Source organism: Eretmochelys imbricata, chromosome 15, assembly GCF_965152235.1.
Source record: "Eretmochelys imbricata isolate rEreImb1 chromosome 15, rEreImb1.hap1, whole genome shotgun sequence".
Classification (NCBI taxonomy): domain Eukaryota; kingdom Metazoa; phylum Chordata; order Testudines; family Cheloniidae; genus Eretmochelys; species Eretmochelys imbricata.
Window position 1 is genome coordinate 29,482,332 of NC_135586.1, and position 21,110 is coordinate 29,503,441.

General features: G+C 41.8%; 1 protein-coding gene across 1 annotated transcript in view; it reads right to left on the reverse strand.

Moving 5' to 3' along the window:
- Nucleotides 1-2,977: 2,977 nt before the first annotated feature.
- The window catches only part of SVOP (SV2 related protein), a 30,107-nt gene continuing 11,974 nt past the window's right edge, over nucleotides 2,978-21,110 (reverse strand). Inside the window, exons 4-16 of the mRNA XM_077835088.1 lie at nucleotides 20,789-20,887; nucleotides 18,775-18,846; nucleotides 18,065-18,189; nucleotides 14,917-14,980; nucleotides 13,086-13,211; nucleotides 11,846-11,974; nucleotides 10,627-10,700; nucleotides 10,235-10,311; nucleotides 8,441-8,548; nucleotides 7,573-7,684; nucleotides 6,015-6,096; nucleotides 5,686-5,775; nucleotides 2,978-3,228 (exon numbers count right to left, since the gene is read on the reverse strand). Of these exons, the coding sequence (XP_077691214.1) occupies nucleotides 3,022-3,228; nucleotides 5,686-5,775; nucleotides 6,015-6,096; nucleotides 7,573-7,684; nucleotides 8,441-8,548; nucleotides 10,235-10,311; nucleotides 10,627-10,700; nucleotides 11,846-11,974; nucleotides 13,086-13,211; nucleotides 14,917-14,980; nucleotides 18,065-18,189; nucleotides 18,775-18,846; nucleotides 20,789-20,887 (1,365 nt within the window). The 3' untranslated portion in view covers nucleotides 2,978-3,021. The remainder of the gene's footprint in view (nucleotides 3,229-5,685; nucleotides 5,776-6,014; nucleotides 6,097-7,572; nucleotides 7,685-8,440; nucleotides 8,549-10,234; nucleotides 10,312-10,626; nucleotides 10,701-11,845; nucleotides 11,975-13,085; nucleotides 13,212-14,916; nucleotides 14,981-18,064; nucleotides 18,190-18,774; nucleotides 18,847-20,788; nucleotides 20,888-21,110) is intronic.

A 21,110-nucleotide genomic window follows, 5' to 3' on the forward strand; every position in this document is an offset into this window, starting at 1 on the left:
CACTTTAGATCAGCGGTTCCCAAACTGTAGGTCAGGACCCCACAGTGGGTTGTAACCCCATTTTAATGGGGTGGCCAGGGCTGACTTAGATTTGCTGGGGCCTGGGGCTGAATCCCGAGCCCTACCGCCCAGGGCCAAAGCCAAAGCACAAGGGCTTCAGCCCTTGGTGGCAGGGTTCAAGTTACAGGCCCCCTGCCTGGGGATGTAGCCCTTGGGCTTCAGCTTGGCACCCCGCCCGGAGTGCTGGGGCTCAGGCGGGCTCAGGCATCGGTCCCCCGTCCTGGGGTCTTGTCATAATTTTTGTTGTCAGAAGGGGGTCATGGTGCAAGGACGTTTGAGAACCCCTCCTTTAGATTGATTGGAACTTTTAGCATATTGGAGAGTCAACACTGAATACCGAACTAATAGACAGGCAGAGATACTCATACCAATGTAAAGTGTTAGTATTAGAAATGGACAACATTCTCCTATGACATCAAACACATATAAAGCTGGATATCTCTGAACTGAATTACATTTTCATATTAACATTAATATGAAAATGTAACATTAACCTGTTCAGATCAGCCAGCTATTTCTGGAGTACTTCATTGTAACCACCATCTTTTAATGCTAGGTGAATATTTAGACTTTGGGTCCCTTGTCAGTCTTACACCTCCTGCACCATAAGACACCTCCAGGCAGAATGCCAACAATTGACTTGGCCTTTCCTGGTAATTTGGAGATCTTCAAATTCCTTTAAGGAATTTCCCATGTGTAATTTCATATAATGGTATAAGTTAAACAGCCTAGGAGTACTTGTGGCACCTTAGAGACTAACCAATTTATTTGAGCATAAGCTTTCGTGAGCTACAGCTCACTTCATCGGATGCATTCAGTGGAAAATACAGCGGGGAGACTTATATACATAGAGAACATGAAACAATGGGTGTTACCATACACACTGTAACAAGAGTGATCACTTAAGGTGAGCTGTTATCAGCAGGAGAGCGGGGGTGGGGGGGACCTTTTGTAGTGATAATCAAGGTGGGCCATTTCCAGCAGTTGACAAGAACATCTGAGGAACAGTGGGGGGGGGGGGGGGGAACATGGAGAAATAGTTTTACTTTGTGTAATGATCCATCCACTCCCAGTCTCTATTCAAGCCTAAGTTAATTGTATCCAGTTTGCAAATTAATTTCAATTGAGCAGTCTCTCGCTGGAGTCTGTTTTTGAAGTTTTTTTGTTGAAGTATTGCCACTTTTAGGTCTGTAATCGAGTGACCAGAGAGACTGAAGTGTTCAACTAGTTTATAAATGTTCTAATTCTTGACGTCTGATTTGTGTCCATTTATTCTTTTACGTAGAGACTGTCCAGTTTGAGCAATGTACATGGCAGAGGGGCATTGCTGGCACATGATGGCATATATCACATGTAGATCATGTTCTCTTATTTTGCACCCATCGGCATACTCAGTGAACTATTTCAGCCCCAGAGAAAAGGCCTTTGTAGGGAACGGCTTGATCCACCATGTAGTTAAATATGGTCTTGTGCAAAATCCATAGCATGCACAACCCTATATTTCTGTGAAACGACTGACCAGACATATTATGGAAAACACATGGCTTCCCACAGCCTAGCGACTAGAATTAAGTACCTCTCAGTTACATCTGATGGTGTATTCCATAGGCTGGATTTCTGGAAAAATACCAAGACCCATGGATGATAACTGTCTGATTTTGTTACACCTTTCTTTGCTTTACATCCATCAAGTTTTGAAATCTGAATCCCCATTCTCAGACAGATTCCTTACAAACCAAAAGGCTACACAGATAGTACATATGAATTGAGTTGTCCTCACCTGAACTATACCACTCCCTGAGGTGAGAGAAAGAACTGTATCAACTACACCAAAATTGCTAGGGGAGAGTCAATCTTCTGCTGATGACACTGGTATAGCTCTTCCCAGGACTTCTTCTCATTTAAGATATGACGCCAGTTACATTCCTTCATAACTTGCCATTACATTCCATGTACAACTGGCAGCTACCCTAGAGCTCTACCCAGCTGACAGAGAACCTGCTCCTGTTGGGAGACACATGAAGGCAGTTCCATCGAAAGTGCTACAAGCAGCTGTTCAGATTAAGACATTTGTGTCATAGGCATTGGCTACACCACTATGGGAATGTACTTACGCAAATTGAACAGAAACATATCTGGACCCATGCAGTAAACCACAGCGTGCATCTCCACACACACAGAGACATCAGGACAGCTGAAGCAGTCTTCACCAATGCAACAGACAGAGGGCTCAATGCTTCTTGCAAAAGGTAAATTCTGTTCCAAACCGCTAGAATTTACATTTCTTATATAATGTCCCATCTCTACATCCAACAGCACTCTTCACAGATTCAAAGTACTCTGCCTTGAGGAAAGCAAACACTCAAGATATGTTCCAAACAACCTTCTCAGTGCCTGGTAATTTCCAAGGAACAGAACTTATAGGCAAGGGAACTGGAAAGCATTGGTTGGTTTGCTGTTACAACATGTTGTTGTTGATGACTAAAAAGTGCAAGGCAGGCATCTAATTTAAAAACCCTATTCTGTAGTGTATGGAACCCACCGTGTGCTATGCCAGGTACACAGTAAATATTAATCTTTTGCGTTTAGGCATCAAAAGTAGTTTTTTTTTAAAATTACAGCTGATACTGAATTGCATTCAGTTAGCTATTTGCTTGACACAGGACATTTTAAGCTCAGTATCTGACCATGCAAGCACAACAGACTATTAAAAATCCCCTTCTCTCTGAACTTCAAATGACATCCTGATCAAATGTCTCTCATTACACAAGTAAATTTTTATGAGTGTGAGCAAAGAGTAGGAAAAACACAATTTGCTTAGGTCCAAATCAAAAGTTCCTGCTTTTTGACACATGACATTGGCAGTGACAGCACGGTCGGCTTTATACGCTTGGTTTTTAAAAATACAATTCTTGCTTGTTTCACCCTTCCTTGCAAGGGGGCGGGGGGGCTCATGTCCTATCATTCCTGTGATCCAGAATTTGACCTGGTGACTCCCATGTTGTGGGATCCTCTCCCAACCATCTCTTGTCCCCATTCTCTGTGGCTGGACTCCTGCAGACCACGCCCTTTGGTTTCAATGGGCAAAAAACAGGAAGCCAAGGCTGCCAACAGGCAGCATCCACTGTAAACCACCAGAGTTAAATAGACTGAAGATTCCAGCATCACCTATGGGAAAGTCAGTGAAAGGGTAAGAAAGGACGAACTGAATCCATTGCTAAAGAAAACAAGACTGGGGTAGAAATGTTAACTCCTTTAGGGGAAAACATCACTTTTTAAAAGCCACTATATTACATACTTTTCTTTCTTTTTAGATAATACTTATCCCTTAAATACACACAGAATACCTTGGATTAAGATTCACATCACCCATCTGAGATAGGCTAATGTTATTCTGACTTCATAGATAGGGAAACCATGGCAGAGAAATTAACTGACTTGCCCAAGGCCAGTGTCAGAGCTAGGACTTCCTGGCTCCCAGTCCTGTAGTCAGACCACTAGGCTACCCTCTCTCTTAGGAGTCTCATGAAAGTGATTTGCAACCATGCAAATAAAATAAGGAACAGAAAATAGCTTCTCAGACTTCACATACTGACCCACTTGTCAGTTCTGTCATTTTTACTGTCTCCCTCCCTTTTGAATGGGTCCTTCAGTCTTTTCCTTCTCCAGCAAGTCCTGATGGACAGGAATGAAAACCCCATATCTGAACAATACCTGCTTTGGGAAGGTTCAGCTCTGAACTTCGTGGCTCAGATCCATTGCTAACAGAAATATATGTCAGTGTCTGGAACTCATCAATAGTCTCCACTTCAACCACTCTCTGTGCCTGCTTATTCCATTTGTTTTTGTTATTGTCCTTTGAATGAAAAAATCTTGCCTGAGCTCCCTGCTTATTCTGATTTTCTTATTCTTCAGATTTTATCCACTAATCCTGATCCTCCGGCTAGTGTGAAAAATGCCTCTTTATTGACTTTAATATTATATCACTTTAAAGTCTCCTATATTCCAGTTCAGCTTAGAAAAGAGACAACTAAGGGGGGAAATAATAGAGGTCTATAAAATTATGAAGAGGGCGGAGAAAGTGAATAGGGAAGTGCTGTTTATCCCTTCCCATAACATAAGAACGAGGGGTCTCCCAATGAAATCAATAGGTGGCAAGTTTAAAACAACAAAAGGAAGTACTTCTTCACACAACGCACAGTCAAGCTGTGGAACTCCTTGCCAGGGGATGTTGTGAAGGCCAAAAGTATAATTGGGTTCATAAAAGAATTAAATAAGTTCATGGAAAATAGGTACATCAATGGCTATTAGCCAAGAAAGTCAAGGATGCAACCCCATGCCCTTGGTGTCCCTAAACCTTCAACTGCCAGACGCTGAGATTGGATGACAGGGGATGGATCACTTGAAATTGCCCTGTTCTGTTCACTCTCTCTGAAGCATCTGGCAATGGTCACTGTCAGAAGACAGGATACTGGGCTAGATGGGCCACTGGTCTGACCCAGTCTGGCCGTTCCTATGTTCTTATGAGAAATGGATCATCTCTCTCAAGGTTCAAAGATCAGAAAAATGTGGAGACCTGTTACCATCTTGGTTGCCCTGCACACACCCTCTCCAGTGCAACAATCCCCTTTCAGTGGTGTGGTGACTACTACTACAGATGGAATCCACTTCCGGCTCAGTGACACTCTCAGAATCCGCATCCCTTGGGATAGCATGGGAAGAGGTAGGCCACCCAAGTGTGGGTTTTTGAGTGCATTATGCCTGTGGAGACTCAAGAAGGTACAGTGCTCCTGGTATGCGGTGGGGAGAGCAGACATCTAGCTCAGATGAAGCACAGGTCTCCAGTCAATTCCCAATGTGTAGAGATAATGGGGCAATGGCCAGGCCCTACCCTTCTAGCCTATGTCCTCCTGAGATACTGATCACTATGAGCAGTGTTAATGGCACCCTATACTGTCATGTATGGGTCTCTACTGTGTGGGAGCAATGGTGGGAAAAGGGCACTACATTAGGGGCTAACCTCGTTTGGCTTCAGGTGCCCCCACTGCTTCAGTTTCCCTTCCTCCCCAGTTAGTCAGACCTCTCCCTGTGGGTATTTTCACAATAACCCTCCCCTTTAGCAGTCTGATTTATTTAGATGAAGTTCAAAACACCACAAGTCTTCCATGCAGCCTTCTGTGAGGGCACGGCCCTTGGTGCAGGGTTCTTAGTCCTATCCCTGCTGAGGCTTGTTTCCCACCCCAGCCTTTCCTAGCTGGCTCCTGCTCCCTGCAGGTTTGCACTCTGCAAGCCACCTGCATGGAACCACTCACAAAGCCCCTTTACCTGCTTTGAGACTCTCCCACAACTGACCTCAGACTGTCCTTATATCCCCCAGCAGGCCTGATTCCTACTCACATGCTCCCATCATGTGACCCCTGGATTGAAAGGTAAATCAGTCACAGGAGGGGCTGAGTCCAGCTCTCCCTTAAAGGGCTAGCTCACCCTCTGACAGGCACCAATGTACTTCCTCCACTCCAACATACTTGGGTGAGGGCTGCCATCAACTGGCCCTTAATACAGAAAGGCCGTTTTCTCTATCGCATTCCTGTGCTACCAAAATGTTTGGAAGAGAGGGATTTTTACCTGTGCAATAAATGGAGTTATTAAGGCTCCCACTCTGGCCATTCCACTGCATGTTCCTAGGCCCAGAGCACGAGTAGCTGTTGGATAAACCTGTAGACAAAGCATCAGCACATTAACCCTAGGATACAGCTCTCTTCCTACCTTACATCTCTTTATCAAAGAGCGATACTAAATGTAAGTTCTGCCAGGTCTATAACTCTCAGACAACATAATGGCTTAAGAAATTGTAGCCTGTATAAGGCCTATTATGAGAAGATCATAAAATTCAGCTGTCCCACCAGGGCCTCATTCCCATTAAACCTTTTTGTTACAAAAATGACCATACTCACCTCAGGAGTGTAAACATAAGCAGCCTGAAATCCTCCTGAAATGAAAGCCCTTGCGATGAAGAGCAGCACAGTAAGAACATTTCTGTGAGAATAAGGAGAGCAGGGGTTGGGTTGTTCAGTTCAGTCTTTATTTGAATTTAGAGACAAGTAGCAATTAAAAAAAGATGCTAAATTTTATTAGCTAGATCCATTTTATTTTTTATTGACCCTCCTCCATTTTTCTGGACCTTTAATACAAGGATGGTTCAAAAAAGTCTGTTATCACTACAGACACCTGGGCTTTTCTAAGAGTCTGCATTTCGACAGAGCACTATCAACAGCCAGTGACCAGTGAAGTAAATTACATGTACTAGTCCCAGCCTAAAGATATTTGGATGAGGAAAATATGCACTAAATGATTGACCTTACATTAGTCTGACACTGGGATAACTCAACTGGAGCACAATTGGAGTAATTGAGATCAGAATCAGGCTGTGGGCTTCCTGTGTAAAGGTGTGAAATTGGACACACTTGGTTATGTATTCATATTGTTAGGATTTATTATTATTATTTATACAGTGCCTGAAAGTGTTCTAGGAGCTCTCTCTACACAAAACAGTCCAGCAACAACTAAGATGCCATTTCTGTGCCCCCCACCCTCAGCCCCAGAGTAGAGAAAGAACTGTGCACAAGTGACAGGAAGGCCAAAATATTCCAGAAGGCCCAACACTCATAATCAGAGGCAGATTTTCCAAAGAGCTCAGCGCCCTGAGTCAATGGTGGGTGCTCAGCTCTTGTGAAAATCTGGCCATAAGTGTCACAATGGAAGACGCTGGCTGCTGTGAACTTTGGAAAATCTGGCCTCAGTTGTGGGTTCTGAGCAGTCAAAAATTTAGCCCTGAGCTCTTTGGAAAAGTGGGCCCAAACTGGCTGCAATGCCAAAATACAGGTTCCTTCCAGCAGTGCAATAATTTCTAAATTCTTAGGTCAAATGTACCAGTTTTCCAGGCCAACACCTCAACTTCACTAGTCAGTGCCTATCGCTTGCCCTATAATTGCACATTCTAATCCATAACACGGCTTAGACTGCTCTGAACCCCAGTCTTACAATTAAAGGCCAAGCTTTGCTGCGAATTGGCACGAGTAACTGAATGGGAGGCAGGTACACAGCAGTGGATTCCAGCCCAGAGGTACATCATTCATTTGGCAAGGGGGAAACCTAGATAACTAACTGCAAAACTAGAGATACCAGCATCACTACATGTAACGGTAGTTGAGACCCACTGCACAAGACTTGATTTAGAACTTTTTTCAGAGAGCTATTTCCTACTTTGATGTCAACTATTACCCCCTTTGGCGTATTCTGAACACCGGACTTTGGAGAAGACAGGCTTTCTCCCCACCTGCCTCTTTTATTTTTCTTCTAAACACTCTGTAGAGAAAAGCCTAACTTTCCTTTGAAATCTTTTCACAAATTAACTTGGTCAATTCTTGACTCTTAAAACCATCACCTTCAACCTATTGTCCCATATGGAAGAGTAAATGAATCAGGGTTTAGTTTTCACTTTGTGTTGCGTACCTTCCAACGCAGAGAAATAACAGAAGACTACAAAACGAGAAGACAAAAAAGGACAGCGCCATGGTTTTTTTACGGCCTATCCGATCAATAATCCATAGGGTCACCAGGACACCTGTATGGGAAGAGAAATTGATTGGCCCACATCTGTGGAATGAGTTCAGATTGAGCTGCAGCATCCAGCAATTACCACACAATGTTATTTGGCTTTGTAATTTATTTCCTTTTTGTGTGAACCTCTTGCAAGGAAAGGAGTCAGACTGGCGATCCAAGGGAAGTGGGTTCTCCATGGACAAAACGTGTATAACACAGGCAGTGAAGCTGCACTCACACCAGAGCTGGATTTCTCTGAGCTGAGATTTTAATCCAGAGCAGTGATAATATGCTGAATCACTGCCTTGTGATATGCCATCTCAAGCCGATTAATACCTAGGGATATAGTTATAAGTCTAATGGAACAATATTCATATTGCTACCATATGTCACCTATCTTTCTTGCTCTATCGTCACACTGCTCATTTAAATAATGGTGACTTTAAAAGTCATGGCTCTGATGGTGTGCAAGGCTGTGCACAGAAGGGGTTGAAGGAAGCAGGTCCAACACTGAGTAACCATACCCAGGATCCTTTAAAAATAATTCTGGAAAGCCAACACCTGGAAGAAAGTTTATATGACTCTGCTGCTTCAACAGAAATTAATTGGATGATAAAATCCTATTGAATTGTTACTCTGCCTCAGAATACATGGCACGCAGTTTGGATTTGGAGCCATAACCAGACTGGCCACTGTGGCTTCTCAAGACTCTTTCCAGAGACGGCTTCTGCAGTAAGCCTCCATTCAGGGATGCACCGGCACTTATACGGTCACTTACCTGGGAACTCTGACAAAGTGGTCCACAGCAGATCAGTGTAGTCTTCCTCTGTCAGATACTCACAGGCCAGGCTGCATTTTGCCTTAACTGCTTTCCTTCTACTGGAAACTGTGGGAGGAGAAAGAAGAAACACTTGTGATATTTTAAGTAATCTCTTCTCTGCTGACCCGCCCATACGCCTGCTGTGCTTTTGTGATTCTGTAAACTTGCTGCTGAAACCAGTGGAGTGGATGTGGCTGGAATTCAGCAGCACAGCAGGTGCACTTTACCGGACTATGCGGAACACCGAGCCAAAACCAAACCGTTCCTAAGCAGTCTTGCTTCTAGTAGGATGCAACCCTGACCTGCAGACTGATGATTTACACTATTTTTTAAATCAGAACAGGCTTCTGTTACCTCAGGCTAGTGATGTCGGTAATCTCAATTGTAAAATGGGGATAATAATATCTTACCTACACCACAGGAGGGTTGTGAGGGTTAACTCATTAGGATTCATAAAGAGATTCAAGAAGCTTGGATAGAAGGTGCTACAGAAAAGCAAAGTATTATGATCATTTATTCTATTGCTTGAAACAAGATCTTGGCAGGGGGTTAGACTACACCCTTGCGGTCCCTTCTAACCATATGGTTCTATGATTCTGAGATCCACAGACCAGGACTCCTGTTTGCCCCTTTAACCCAAACTCATCTCCTCTTCCTGGTTCTTATTGCCAAACCCTCTCTCATGATCCTTCCTTTTAAAATACAAGGTCAATGTCAGTTGTCTACAGTGTTTTGTATTCCCTTTCCAAAGGTCTTTAACCTTCCTCACATTCACCCAAAACATACAACACATCATACTTGTATAGCGCCTTCTAGCACAGGATGTGAGTGATTCTCTGTAGCACAAGCAGGTGTGCTCTACCAGTACAGACTCCTCTGCTTTGCCAGGTAGGTCAAAATTACAAGTGGGGAAACTGAGGCTTAAATGGTGAAGTGACTTGTCCAATGCCTTACAGCAAGTTAGTGACAGAACTAGGAAAAGAACCAGTAGTCTTGTTTCCCAGACCTGCATTTTAATCACCAGACCACACTGCCTCCCAATAACTACCCACATTTTTCTAGTATCCAAAGTTAGATTTCTCATTCTATTCCCAGGCTGCTAGGCAAACCCTGAATTGATACCTTCTCACAGCAATACCCGTCCCCTTTGTATAATTTCCCAACCACCAGGGTGTGTTCCCTAATTTAGTGTGTTCAGAACACAGTAACACTCTCCCTAGGGGAATCTAATTTTCAAGGAGTTTTAAAGATCTTCTTTATACAGTTAAAACACTGACAATAACACAACAAGCAACAGAAAAGATGCCGAATTTCTATGCAAATCTTTTCCCCCAGCAGTTCTTTACATTTCAAGCACCCAGAAGCCCTATGGCAACTGGCAATTTTCTCTATTTCAGACCTAATTAGGCCTGGGAGTGGCAAATCTGGAAAGTCACATTTATGGAATCACACTTTACTCAACAAGAATAGATACTTGTCTCCTTTGCAGGCTCCACTGCTATTTCACAACTTGGATTTGGGGAATCCTTCCTGTGGCCACCACAGAACCCCTATGCATCAAGCAGCAAGCATGATACAGGAGCTGACTTATGTTCAAAATTAACAAACTCTTAACAAAGTTTCCTAAAGTGTGCGCTAGAAATTGTGACCCTTTCCAAGCCTTCAGCAAAAGCTGGTCCAATAAAAGGAATCCCACCTTTTTTTTCTCATCTACAGGGCATATTTAGAAAGAAGAGAAGAGCTAATACTCACTGCTGCAGACATCCCCTGCTTGAAAGAGCTCTGTCGTTAATAAAACTAACCCATAATAAGAAAAGGCATTGGAAAACCTGCGAGGAAGGAAATGAGAGAGGAAGTCTGAGATGGTCAGACATATAATATAATGAGCAATGTGAATCAAAATGGAACCTAACGGAAGTGAGGACTTCCATTAAATACTTTCTTAAAGTATGGTTCCTACTTCCACCCAGAAAATGAATAGGCCACTGGATCTTGAGTGAATGTTATTTGGTGGTTTAAGAAATTACAGTGTCATGCAGGTTTGAGGGGAGTGAGATTTTCTCCATTTTAGCGATATTGTAAATGCACTCATTGAAAAACATACATAAGCATGCTGGCATTGAACAGTTTATATCTCCTCTTACCATATAAACCAAAGCAACAATGTTGTCCATCTAAACTGGGGTGTGAAAAGGTCCCTCATTTTCCCCCGGTCTTCCTGTTTTGAAACAAGCAAAAATACAGCTGTTTGATTTGGTTTCTATTTAAAATTGAGTTCGGGTCATAAAGAGTCAGAGGAAACTTGATTGCATGGAATCACATGCTTCCACTCTTATGTCGGGCCATCTGATATATATTACACAGCTTACGGCCAGATATTCAGTCCCTGTTCAGGTCCCTTCATGCACACGAGCAGTATAAAGGAGACACAATCTGGTCGCAGCTGCCAAGTTAAGAATTCCCCTGCCAGAAGAAATTCTCAGCTGGTGTAAAGTCATCAGAGCTGGCTCATACCACCCTAGCACACGGGGAGGAAGAGAGAGTGTCAGCATGTAGAGAGGGACACAGCTCTATTATGCCAATTCACAGGTGGTGTATGATCTCTTAGGGATGACAGCTAGTAGCTGCTGTAAATTAGAACAGCCTCTAGATAGCTCTAATTTAGGTTGGGGCTGAGGCCAAGGCAGCTTGAGAGTCAAGGGGCTGTAAGCACCTCCTTGATGACTCTCCTCCCCATCTCCTGTGCAGGATGGATCTTGGAACAGGAGAGCATCTGATCCATAGTTTTGTGGTTTAGAAAAAACATTTTGAAATCCAACCCTAAAAACCAAACCTCCAAAGCAAGCAAAGCATTTCTTCACTTCTCAGCAGGAGAATTTTGGCTGGCCCAAGAATTTCTGAAGGACAAAGAGGCAAGCCATCCTGTGCAGAACTTCCCCAAAGTTTGGGGGTGCTCTGGGATTTGGGGTTGTCTCATTATAGAGAAGGGGGCTAGCTGCAAAATTCAGATTCAACTTGGGATCCAAAATTCCACATATAGTTCTGAGGTGTTTAGATCTGGGGTTCTGATTTGGGCCCTTCAGTATTCTCATGGTCTGAGTCTCAGTATAAAGAAGCCTAAAAGTGAGCGTAAATGTAATTTATGCCCATTTTAAAGGCCCCTTTACACTGCCACCATTTTTAGTATAAATCAGAATGAGGCCCTTGGTGTAATTCCCCATTAATTTAGCATATGTGATCACTTCTCATTAGTGTTTATTACTGGTAAAGATGTGAAAATTAATCTTAACACTGATTACTTGTGAAAGTAGCACAGTTTCTATTATATCCAGTATTGTTAATATGTCTGTTTCCTGTACTCACCTGTCTGGAAATGATTAATTTTCCCAGAGGCATTGGAGCTCCATTTTCTGCTGCTATCCGCTTCAAAGTGGCAATAGCCTTCTCCTGGTTTCCAGATAACACATCATATCTTGCACTTTCTGGCAGCCACTGTGAAAGCAAAGCACAGCAGATCAGATCAGACACAATATTGTCAACGACAGGACAATAAACTGACTGGGGCAGATGTGAGTAGTCCCATTAACTGCAATGAGATGCGAAGGCTTGCAGAACCAGCCCTTGATGAATTACAGATTTGTCTTTCTGCAACAGGCTTTAAGAAATTCCAGATATCACTTTCATCATATCATCAGGCATCCATCCCTAAATCTATTCCACAAGAGGTCTCCTCCATTAGTTGCTTTTTATTCTTGAAAGATTTGACTATATCTTTGGAATTTTTTGGTATTACATTCACAGCAGGAATGGCAAAACAGTCAATTAGTTAGCAGGAGTCTGAAGATATTCAAAATTGTCCATTTTTAAAGTTTTTTTTTAATACATAAGATTTTAAAACATCTGTGTAATTATCTGGAGAGATTCCTGAAAAACCAATGACAATGGCTAAAAAATAACAGCAGCCAAACAGTCAAATTATTACTCAGACAGGAGTGTATATATAGCTTGTAAGGGAATGGGTTGCCATAACATATACTTTCATCAAACAGGGTAGACAAGTTCAAGTGTCACTAACATGTGAATCTGTTTAAGAATCTGACCTGTAATATATAAATAGCATATCATGCTGAGATTGCCATGCGCTCTGAGAGTTTTTAATTGACAACAGATTAGATGGAAGCTGTGACTTGCAGTAAAATTATTTAAGGGTACCAAGATGAATCAGAAAATAACTGATTTTAATAAGAGTAAGAGGTTGATTCCACTGAATTTGACTGAAACTACATGAGTAAATTAGAGAGAGAATCCCAGTTCTGACTGATTTCACAGAACTCCAAACTACCAGCGTTCTTTAGTAAGGCATCAGATTACAAGCATTACATCATCTGAACAACTCTCATTGAGAAGCCTACTATTACTAGCTGTTGAAACAGCATCATTTGAAGCAGTATCATTTACATCATAATTTCAGATTTATTAACAGGGTACCATCAGGAAACTCATTGCTGTCACATTCCACTCAGTCATGCTCCATATTAACTATATTTTTATTGTGAAATGTTAGATTTGCTGCACAAACATCTCTCCAGTAAAGAATACCTACAAAACATAAGATGGCGAACAGCAAGAGTGGAACAGCAGAAAGAATGAGCAGCCAACGCCAGCCAAGAGTGGGCATCACAAACACTGCAAGGAGGACTTCAAATACAGTCCCAATGGCCCAAAAGACCTGCAAAAGCAAAAAGGAAATGGTCACAAAGGGGGATAAAAGAATTCTGAGATGCATGACTGATAACAGCACAGTAACTAAAAAGGAGAAGGACCATCTCTATTAATGCCCTCTTCAACCGGAAGTTCTACAATCAGAGAATCATAGGGTTAGAAGGGACTGCAAGGGTCATCCAGTCTAATCCCCTGCCAAGATACAGCATTTGTTGTTGTAAACTCTGTACCGTAGAGATTGGTGGTGAATCAGGGATGAGACATGTAAAATGTGCACAGATGTAAGCCAAGAGAAATCTTGCCATTTGTGAATGGGATTTTCTCTCATGTTCCACGAGCTCAGCTCTGAAAACTTATTACCAATGTTCTCTGGAAAGCCATGTTTAAATGTAGACGAATAAACTGGTATCAGAGGCAGCTTCTTATATAAAATAGCCTCATATTTCATATATGGGAGGGCTTTTCTATATTTGTATACCTTTTGTCTTCAGACTTTGTCCATAACTCTCCCTATGTTCCAAGCATTTTGTAAATCCATATTCCATTCTAAAACTCAGGTTACTGAAAACTTTGAGTAAGGAAAAAAAAAAGGTTTCATATGATGGGACATTTTCTGCTACTCATGTTGGTGGTTTCAAACAGTTAAATTTCACCTTCAGCAAGATCAATGTGCTGTATTCATTTATTACAGCAGAACTGCAGACAGGTAAATAATGAGTCAACACTTAATTTGTGGTTGATGGGCCAAATTCTGCTCCAATTTACAGGGGCTGCCTCAATGATGTCACTTGACAGTAGATTTTGGCCACATATACTTCACATCGCCTACAGTTTCCTCAAAACAGCTGCAACTTCTTTATGGTGTGAATGATTAAGACATGATTCTAGATCCCCTTCAGTTGATACCCGGACATAATAAAGTAGCTTAGGATAACAATAATCTATCTCTAAGTATAATTCTTATAAACTGCTGTGAGATCTAGAGTCCTGTTCTCCTTACATAGGTAAAACTATCAAAACCAACAGGAGTTTTGCCTGCAAAGGAAAGGAAGGAATTGAGACCCTTATTAGTAAGGCCAGAGCTGGGACACTCTGTCATGAAAGCCACCAGGTCCAGCTGATATTTTCTTCCCTTTGATTTTTAGTTCCCTCAGGGACTAATTTCCTTTTTCTGTTAACTAACTAGTCAATGCTTAGGATAAATTTCTGATTCCACTGGGTGACTACATGGATCCAGAATGCTCAGAACTAGCCAGACCAAGAAGAGGGTAAAAGAATACCAGCACCATGAAAGAGAGTTGCTCATCTACTGAACTCTACTTAGTGAAGGTCAGGCAACGAAAACTAATTCTAGGCAGCAATTATATTGGAAGATTAATTTTGTTAAAAGGCTATTTGAATTCAGGGAGGACAAGATTTCACAGGGACAGCGCTTTCAAAGCTGCTGAGTGCAGATCAAGTAACAGTTCTCTCAACAGTAACACCTGGCTGCCTTCAAACATCCATGAAGCAGTCATACTTTTTTCCATTTTAAGACTTTATGGGCTACATTCAGCTCTCTCTGACGCTGGCATAGAGAGCTGAATTCAGCCATCTATGTGTTGTAGCCGGTTTTGAATTTTCTAAGGTCAGTGGGATTGAATCGACACAACTGAAAGCAGAATTTGGGCCTCCAAGTCTAAGGACCAAGTACAGCTTGCTACACCACTTACCTCTATTAATAAAATGCATTTTGCTCTAGCTTTCATTGGAAGGAATTCAGCATATAAGGTTACTCTGTAAAGATAAACATTGAGAAAAATGTCATGTTATCACACTGAGCTATATTCAGGCGTTTGATTTGTTTCCTATTAAAACTGCCAAACCACAGTGACAACATAAAAACCCTTCCCAGCCCACACAGCCAGCAGTACTACAGACACTGGATGAGAGTCTTCTCTCATTTACACCAGCACAATCTCATTTACTTTAATATGGATTGCAGCAGTGTAATGGAGGACAGAATTTGATCCTCTCTGTGGTTTCGTAACCTCGGACTCAAACCTGCTAGATCTAGCAGACCTTGATGTGTATTTGCTTAGAGCTCTGGTCTGGACAGGCATTCACACAGTGGGATTCAATGCATAACTCCTACAGTTGCTGGGCAAGGTAGTTCCCCAGGGCTTAATTAAATTGGTTAGGAGAATTTCACTGCTGGTCACTCATCTTTGCTAGGTTTCAGTCCTCCAGGAGATGAAAACCCTGAGGCTGTGATTGTTATTGCTCGTATAAAATAATTTGCATTCCTTTATTAAGCGGGAATTTCAAAAAATTGACTTGATTCTCTGCAATGCCTTTGTACCCCACTGTGCCAAAAGGCAATACAGTTGAATTGCACAGTTGTTGTGTGAGTGTTTCCTGAGGATTAATGCAAGGGGCAGAAGCCAATCAAAGGTTTGTCCTGTCTGTTTTAAACAGTCTGTTAGGACTTGTATTTCTCTGCTCCTACCATATTTGTATTCCATTGACTTGCCAGGCCCTGTATCTGCTGCTGAAACACCTTTAGGGTCCAATACTGCCACCTTTGAAGTCAATGGCAAAACTCCTACTGATTTCAGAGGTGCAGGTCTGAGCTCTCAGTGACTTTGCAGAGCTCAGTTAATCAGTGGATAACACTGCAAATATCAAATATTAAATCAGTGATTAAAAAACAGAAGGAAATAGAGTCAAGTGTAATAAAATGCAGAGCATTCCCCATATAATGTAATAGAGTACAGTGATTACAGTTGTGTGTGGGTTGTTCTTTTCCGGGAAATGCTCCGCATCTCCTACTTTTGTATCTATGGGATGCTGTGAATACTAATAATTATGTCCTATTCAGTGTCACATACTATCTCATAGAAAGATTCCCTGGGAGGCCACTGATTCCTATATACAGCTCATGCATATGCAGATAAATGTGCTCCTACATGTAATATGTTAATTTCTAATTATACAAAGCATTATTTTAAACAGCATCTTTCATAAAAACTCTATCCCAAAATGTATTACAGAATGCAATAATACAATCATGTGACTCTACGGACTAAATCACTCTACAGAAATTCTGCCTCTCATATGCAATATTGTAGCTTGTCTAAGACTATTAAAAAAAACAAACCCCAGCTCTTTCTGCCGCCGTGAGTACATTTCTCCATTTGCCAATCAGACCATTCAGAATTAGAGTCCGGGCCAGGGGCTCACGAGATCTGAGTTCTATTCTGACCTCTGTAACTGGCTCACTTTGTGACCCTGGGAAAGTCATGTGCTTTACTTTCTTCTTCTGCAAAATGGCATTAATTGGGACTTATCTCTGCATAAGTGTTTGCCATGCAAAGCATTAACTCTGATGCTGTGCCTCTTTTGCTCTTCTGCCCCATTCTAGTAATGCATATTGGGAGCTGTGTGGTGGAATCTGGCTCATACTTAATAAACATGTGGCAGATTAATGACTTTCCTAGTTTACACACATACTGCTGTCATTAGCAGTCTTACTGGAGGGAGGCTAAAGAGCAATGGAAATATACTAATAGTATTACAGAAGCCTCTCAGAGCAGTGGTTCCTTTATTTGGATTTGTGGGAATGGCACTAGAAAAGCTGCAGCCATCGCAGGATATTGACTCATCTCGTAAACAAATCCATGAGCCATCAATCTAAGTCAGGCTCCTCTGGCACTGAAATAGCACCTCTCGCGGTGCAACACATCAATTATTAATGAGAATACAGTAAATGGGAAGGGGAGAGTAAACAGCTACACTCATTCCCTTCCATTTACAACTAAAAGGCTACAGCAGGGGTCTTCCCCCTGAAAATCTGGAAAGCCTCTTCCAAAGTGAGGGGAGCCTCAAAGTCATGGAGTTATGTCCTGATTCTCTGTTCTGACCAGAGATGGGCCTCATCCATGAAGCTATTCAAACTGTTCCAAGTTGGACGCTGTTTGGATTTGGAATTCCAGTTTGGATCCATTACACAGATGGGCCTGAGGCTCAAAGTTTAGGCTCAGATTTGGATAGGAATCCAAAGTTTCACAAAGTTCAAGGGGGCTCCAGGTTGGCCCTACTTCTAATTAGTAGTGTTCATGTCATGATCTGGTATTGTCACAATTCAGCATCATCACTTATTGGCTCAATTTTATCATACAAACATGGAAATGCAATGTCAAGCCATTGCTATTGGGTTATTTTACTTCTCTTTGAGAGTTTCACACTATCTGTTCTCTCTTCCCTGCTGCTACAAGAGTGGGATGCTAGTGCCTTTTGCCTTCACCCCATTTCCTAGACACTTGAAGGGACAGAGAACGATCCAGTCTGTTCTGCTCTGTCTGCTTGTAGGAGGCAGAACTCCAATGATTATCACTCCACTTGCTCTGTGTAAAAGCACCAAAATAAGCGGCTGATCTAACTCACTGACTGCTTTAAAGTCTCATCTCTAAGATGCCACAAGTACTCCTTTTCTTTTTGCGGATACAGACTAACACAGCTGTTACTCTGAAACCTGCTCTAGATCTGCAGACTGAACATCAATGACTAATTGCCTTAGTTTAGTACAGGAAAATCCAATAGAACTTACAAGTATGTAACGCTTCTGACCATATTAAATTCAGACACCCAGTTTGTTCAGAAGGATGTGTTAGTCATCAGGGGTCTAATCACCTCCTCACAGAAATACTGTGCATTTCAAAAGCCTTCCTAGAGTTTAATACATTCGTGTCAACACCTTTAGAGGAACTTAGTTTCAGAAGGCCTCTACACAGAGTGACATACACAATTCCACAGGAGCATTGATTTCAGTGTTAAGAAAAACGGGAAAGAGAATATTTTGAAACGTGAATATTTACTTACGACTGAGGTACCCCTCCAATCCCAAAGCCCACCAGTCCCCTGAGCACAAGGATCCAACTGTATACTGGTGCAAAACCACTGAGGATCCCATAGTACAGGGTCCAGAACACACTGATCTTTAGCCCCTGCATTTAACAAACAACAGAAAAAGGATGATGCTGTAACACAAATTAGAAAATTATAGACTAATGCCCAGATCTCCTAAATCAGGAAGCATAGAAAGTACTCTAGGAGAATAGTTTTGTGAAGCTGGGAGCCAAGGGTTTCATAAAGCTAGGCCCAAAATAGTTAAAGGAGACTTCAGAACTGTATGTGCAAATGTTGCGTGCCTGTGGCCCTCATTAGGCAAAAATCCCTGTAGTTTGCACAAGCAAATAAGTATACTGTGTGCAACATGGACAATTACCATGTGCTTTAATGCATTGCTGAACCTGAGCCCAGAATATCATAAAGACTCTCTTTAAAGAAAACATGCTTCATTTCATAACACAGTCAGACAGTTATTTACTTCATTCTTTATTTTTTGTCAGCTCTCATTTACTGTTACAACCCTGTTGCCCTCACTGGGAGCAGAAACTGGGTTGGCTTTGGCCTGCTTGATTCTTGTACAAGTATGTGGATTATGCAATTCAGCAATGTTATGCACTGAAGTGGAGTGCATTGTAACTGTGTTATAATGGCACCTATTTCAGTAAAAGTTGGAGGCTTACAGTTTTTCTGCCATACTGGTCTGAAATGTTTCCCCAGAGTGTAGAGCTGCACATCATTCCCACAAACACCACCTGTGGAAAATCAGAAATAGTCTTCCTCTTAACAGCACGTATAAATTTCCAGAGAAGAGCTCAGAAGAGAAAGCTGCACAACTTTACCATCAAACCAGAAAATTCAAACATTCATTGTCACTACTGTATTATGTTAAGGTGCTGTGGGTCCAGTTTCCATTAAAGGAGATTTACATATACAAAGTAGGATTTTCAAAACCACTCAACAATGGACTAATTCAACGCCCACTGATGGCAATGGAAGTTTTACTATTGATTTCAATGGGACCAGTTAGACTGATGCTGAGTATTTCTGAAAACCCAACGCATATATTTTTGATAAACAAAGTGATAATGAATTATGAGACAACGACTAGTTAGTGTAAGTTGCCAATAAATGAAAGGTCATTAAGGCCCTGTCCACAGAGATAATCTGCGACTGACATTACAGTGTGCATGCTGGTATCCTACTCATCTGAGGCTCGATTCTGCAAGATGCTAAGCATCCTGGCTCAGATCCTGTAAAGCACTGAAGCATACGTGCATGTGCAGTCCTGTTGACTTCAGTGGGGCTACTCATGTTTAAAAGTAAACATGGCCTTAAGCTTTTTACAGAATCAGGCCAGAGTGCTCAACACCTTGCAGCTTTGAGCTCCTCCGGATGCCTGGTGACACTAGGTATGTCTCACTCAGCTCTTCTCTAACCTCTGACAGTTTCACCAGCAATTTGTGTGAGGTTTGGTCTCACAGGTTATATAACCGTCCTTGAATGGAGACATAATTAGATTTTACAACTTCAGAGAAGTCAATTAAAAAGATTATAATGTTAAAGAAAAAACTGTACCTTTAGTAATAGTGATACTACAGGAAATATAGCATACTCCACAAATAAACATAAGGGTAAAATCCTGTCCCATTGAAGTTAATGACAAAAACTACCAGGTTTCACCCACGGGTGAGATCCTACAGTCTTTACATGGCCAAAAATCCCATTGAAGTCAATGGGAGTTTTATCTAAGAAAGAACTGCAGCCTCAAGCAATATGTGGTGCAAGGAAGGGTCCACTTCTAAAAGTTATACATTTACCAGCTTTCATGTCACATTTGATGATACTCCATCCTTTTGACCTTTTACACACTGAGATCAAAACTGTGCTATGCTGAAACACTGGCTAAGGTCCTCCTTTAGCTGGGCTGGTTTGAGGTCAGATAGGTGAAAGGCATGATGTTTACACTGGCTATTTGATTTAAATGTATTTAGCATATTTACAAATTTGTGCAATATCGGTATAGTTCAAAAATGCCATCAAAGGCCATGGGAGAGAAAAATGTTATGGGAATTTGAGAGTTAAGCTGTAGGCCACAAAGAAGCAATAATTGTAAGTAGAAGGTATTCACACTCATCCATGTCCTACACTCTGGTTTTCTCATCCCTAAAGCCCATCTGCATTTCCAGCACTGTTGCACCATTCTCTGAGGGCTCTACTTTCAGGATTATTAGAGAGCCCAGCTCAAACAGAAAATCCCACTCTACCCCAGGGCTCCCACTCCTTCCATGTACAAAGGAGCTTAGACTTTCCCAACAGGGTAAGAAAGCAGGTCCTCTGAAAAGATGATCAAAATTTACAAACCCTTTCTGTGAGTCAAGGTGGGGCGTCTGAGTTTTTTTGGGATGAGCCTGGGTCAATTTATAAGTTTGGCTGGAAATTACATTTAATGGGAAACCCACATAAGGCAAAATCTGCGGTTCTGGCTGAGTTTCATATTTTCAAATTCTGTCTCTTAAAAAGAAAGGCTCCTACAACACCAGTGAGCCAAAGTCAGAGAGATCCATACTAGTCTAGTCTCCTCCCCTTTGCAAAGGCCATGAACAGATTTTACATTGTGATATAAACTATAATGTCTGAACAGCAATGAGTATAAAAACCTTACAGAATACAGGAGCTGTCAGCTATTTTTCCTACCGATGTAAGCAATGCAACCTGCCAGCTTGGTAATCGCCACTCACAATGAAGCTGAGGAGCTAGGATACTTAGAATCATCATTTCCATTGCATCTGCCATCTAGAAGGGCAATAAAGAAAAAATAATGACTGCCTGAATAGTATCATTATAACAACCAATTATATTCCTCTTTTAAGTTAACACCTCCCTGCTGAAGCCATTCCTGCTGTGGAGGTAAAACATGGCAGTGCAGTTTGAAAGACAGATATTGCATTGCAGATTTGCACAGTGCAGTGAAATAAGCACTGTATTTTCTGAGCATTAGCTTTACACTGGGATATGA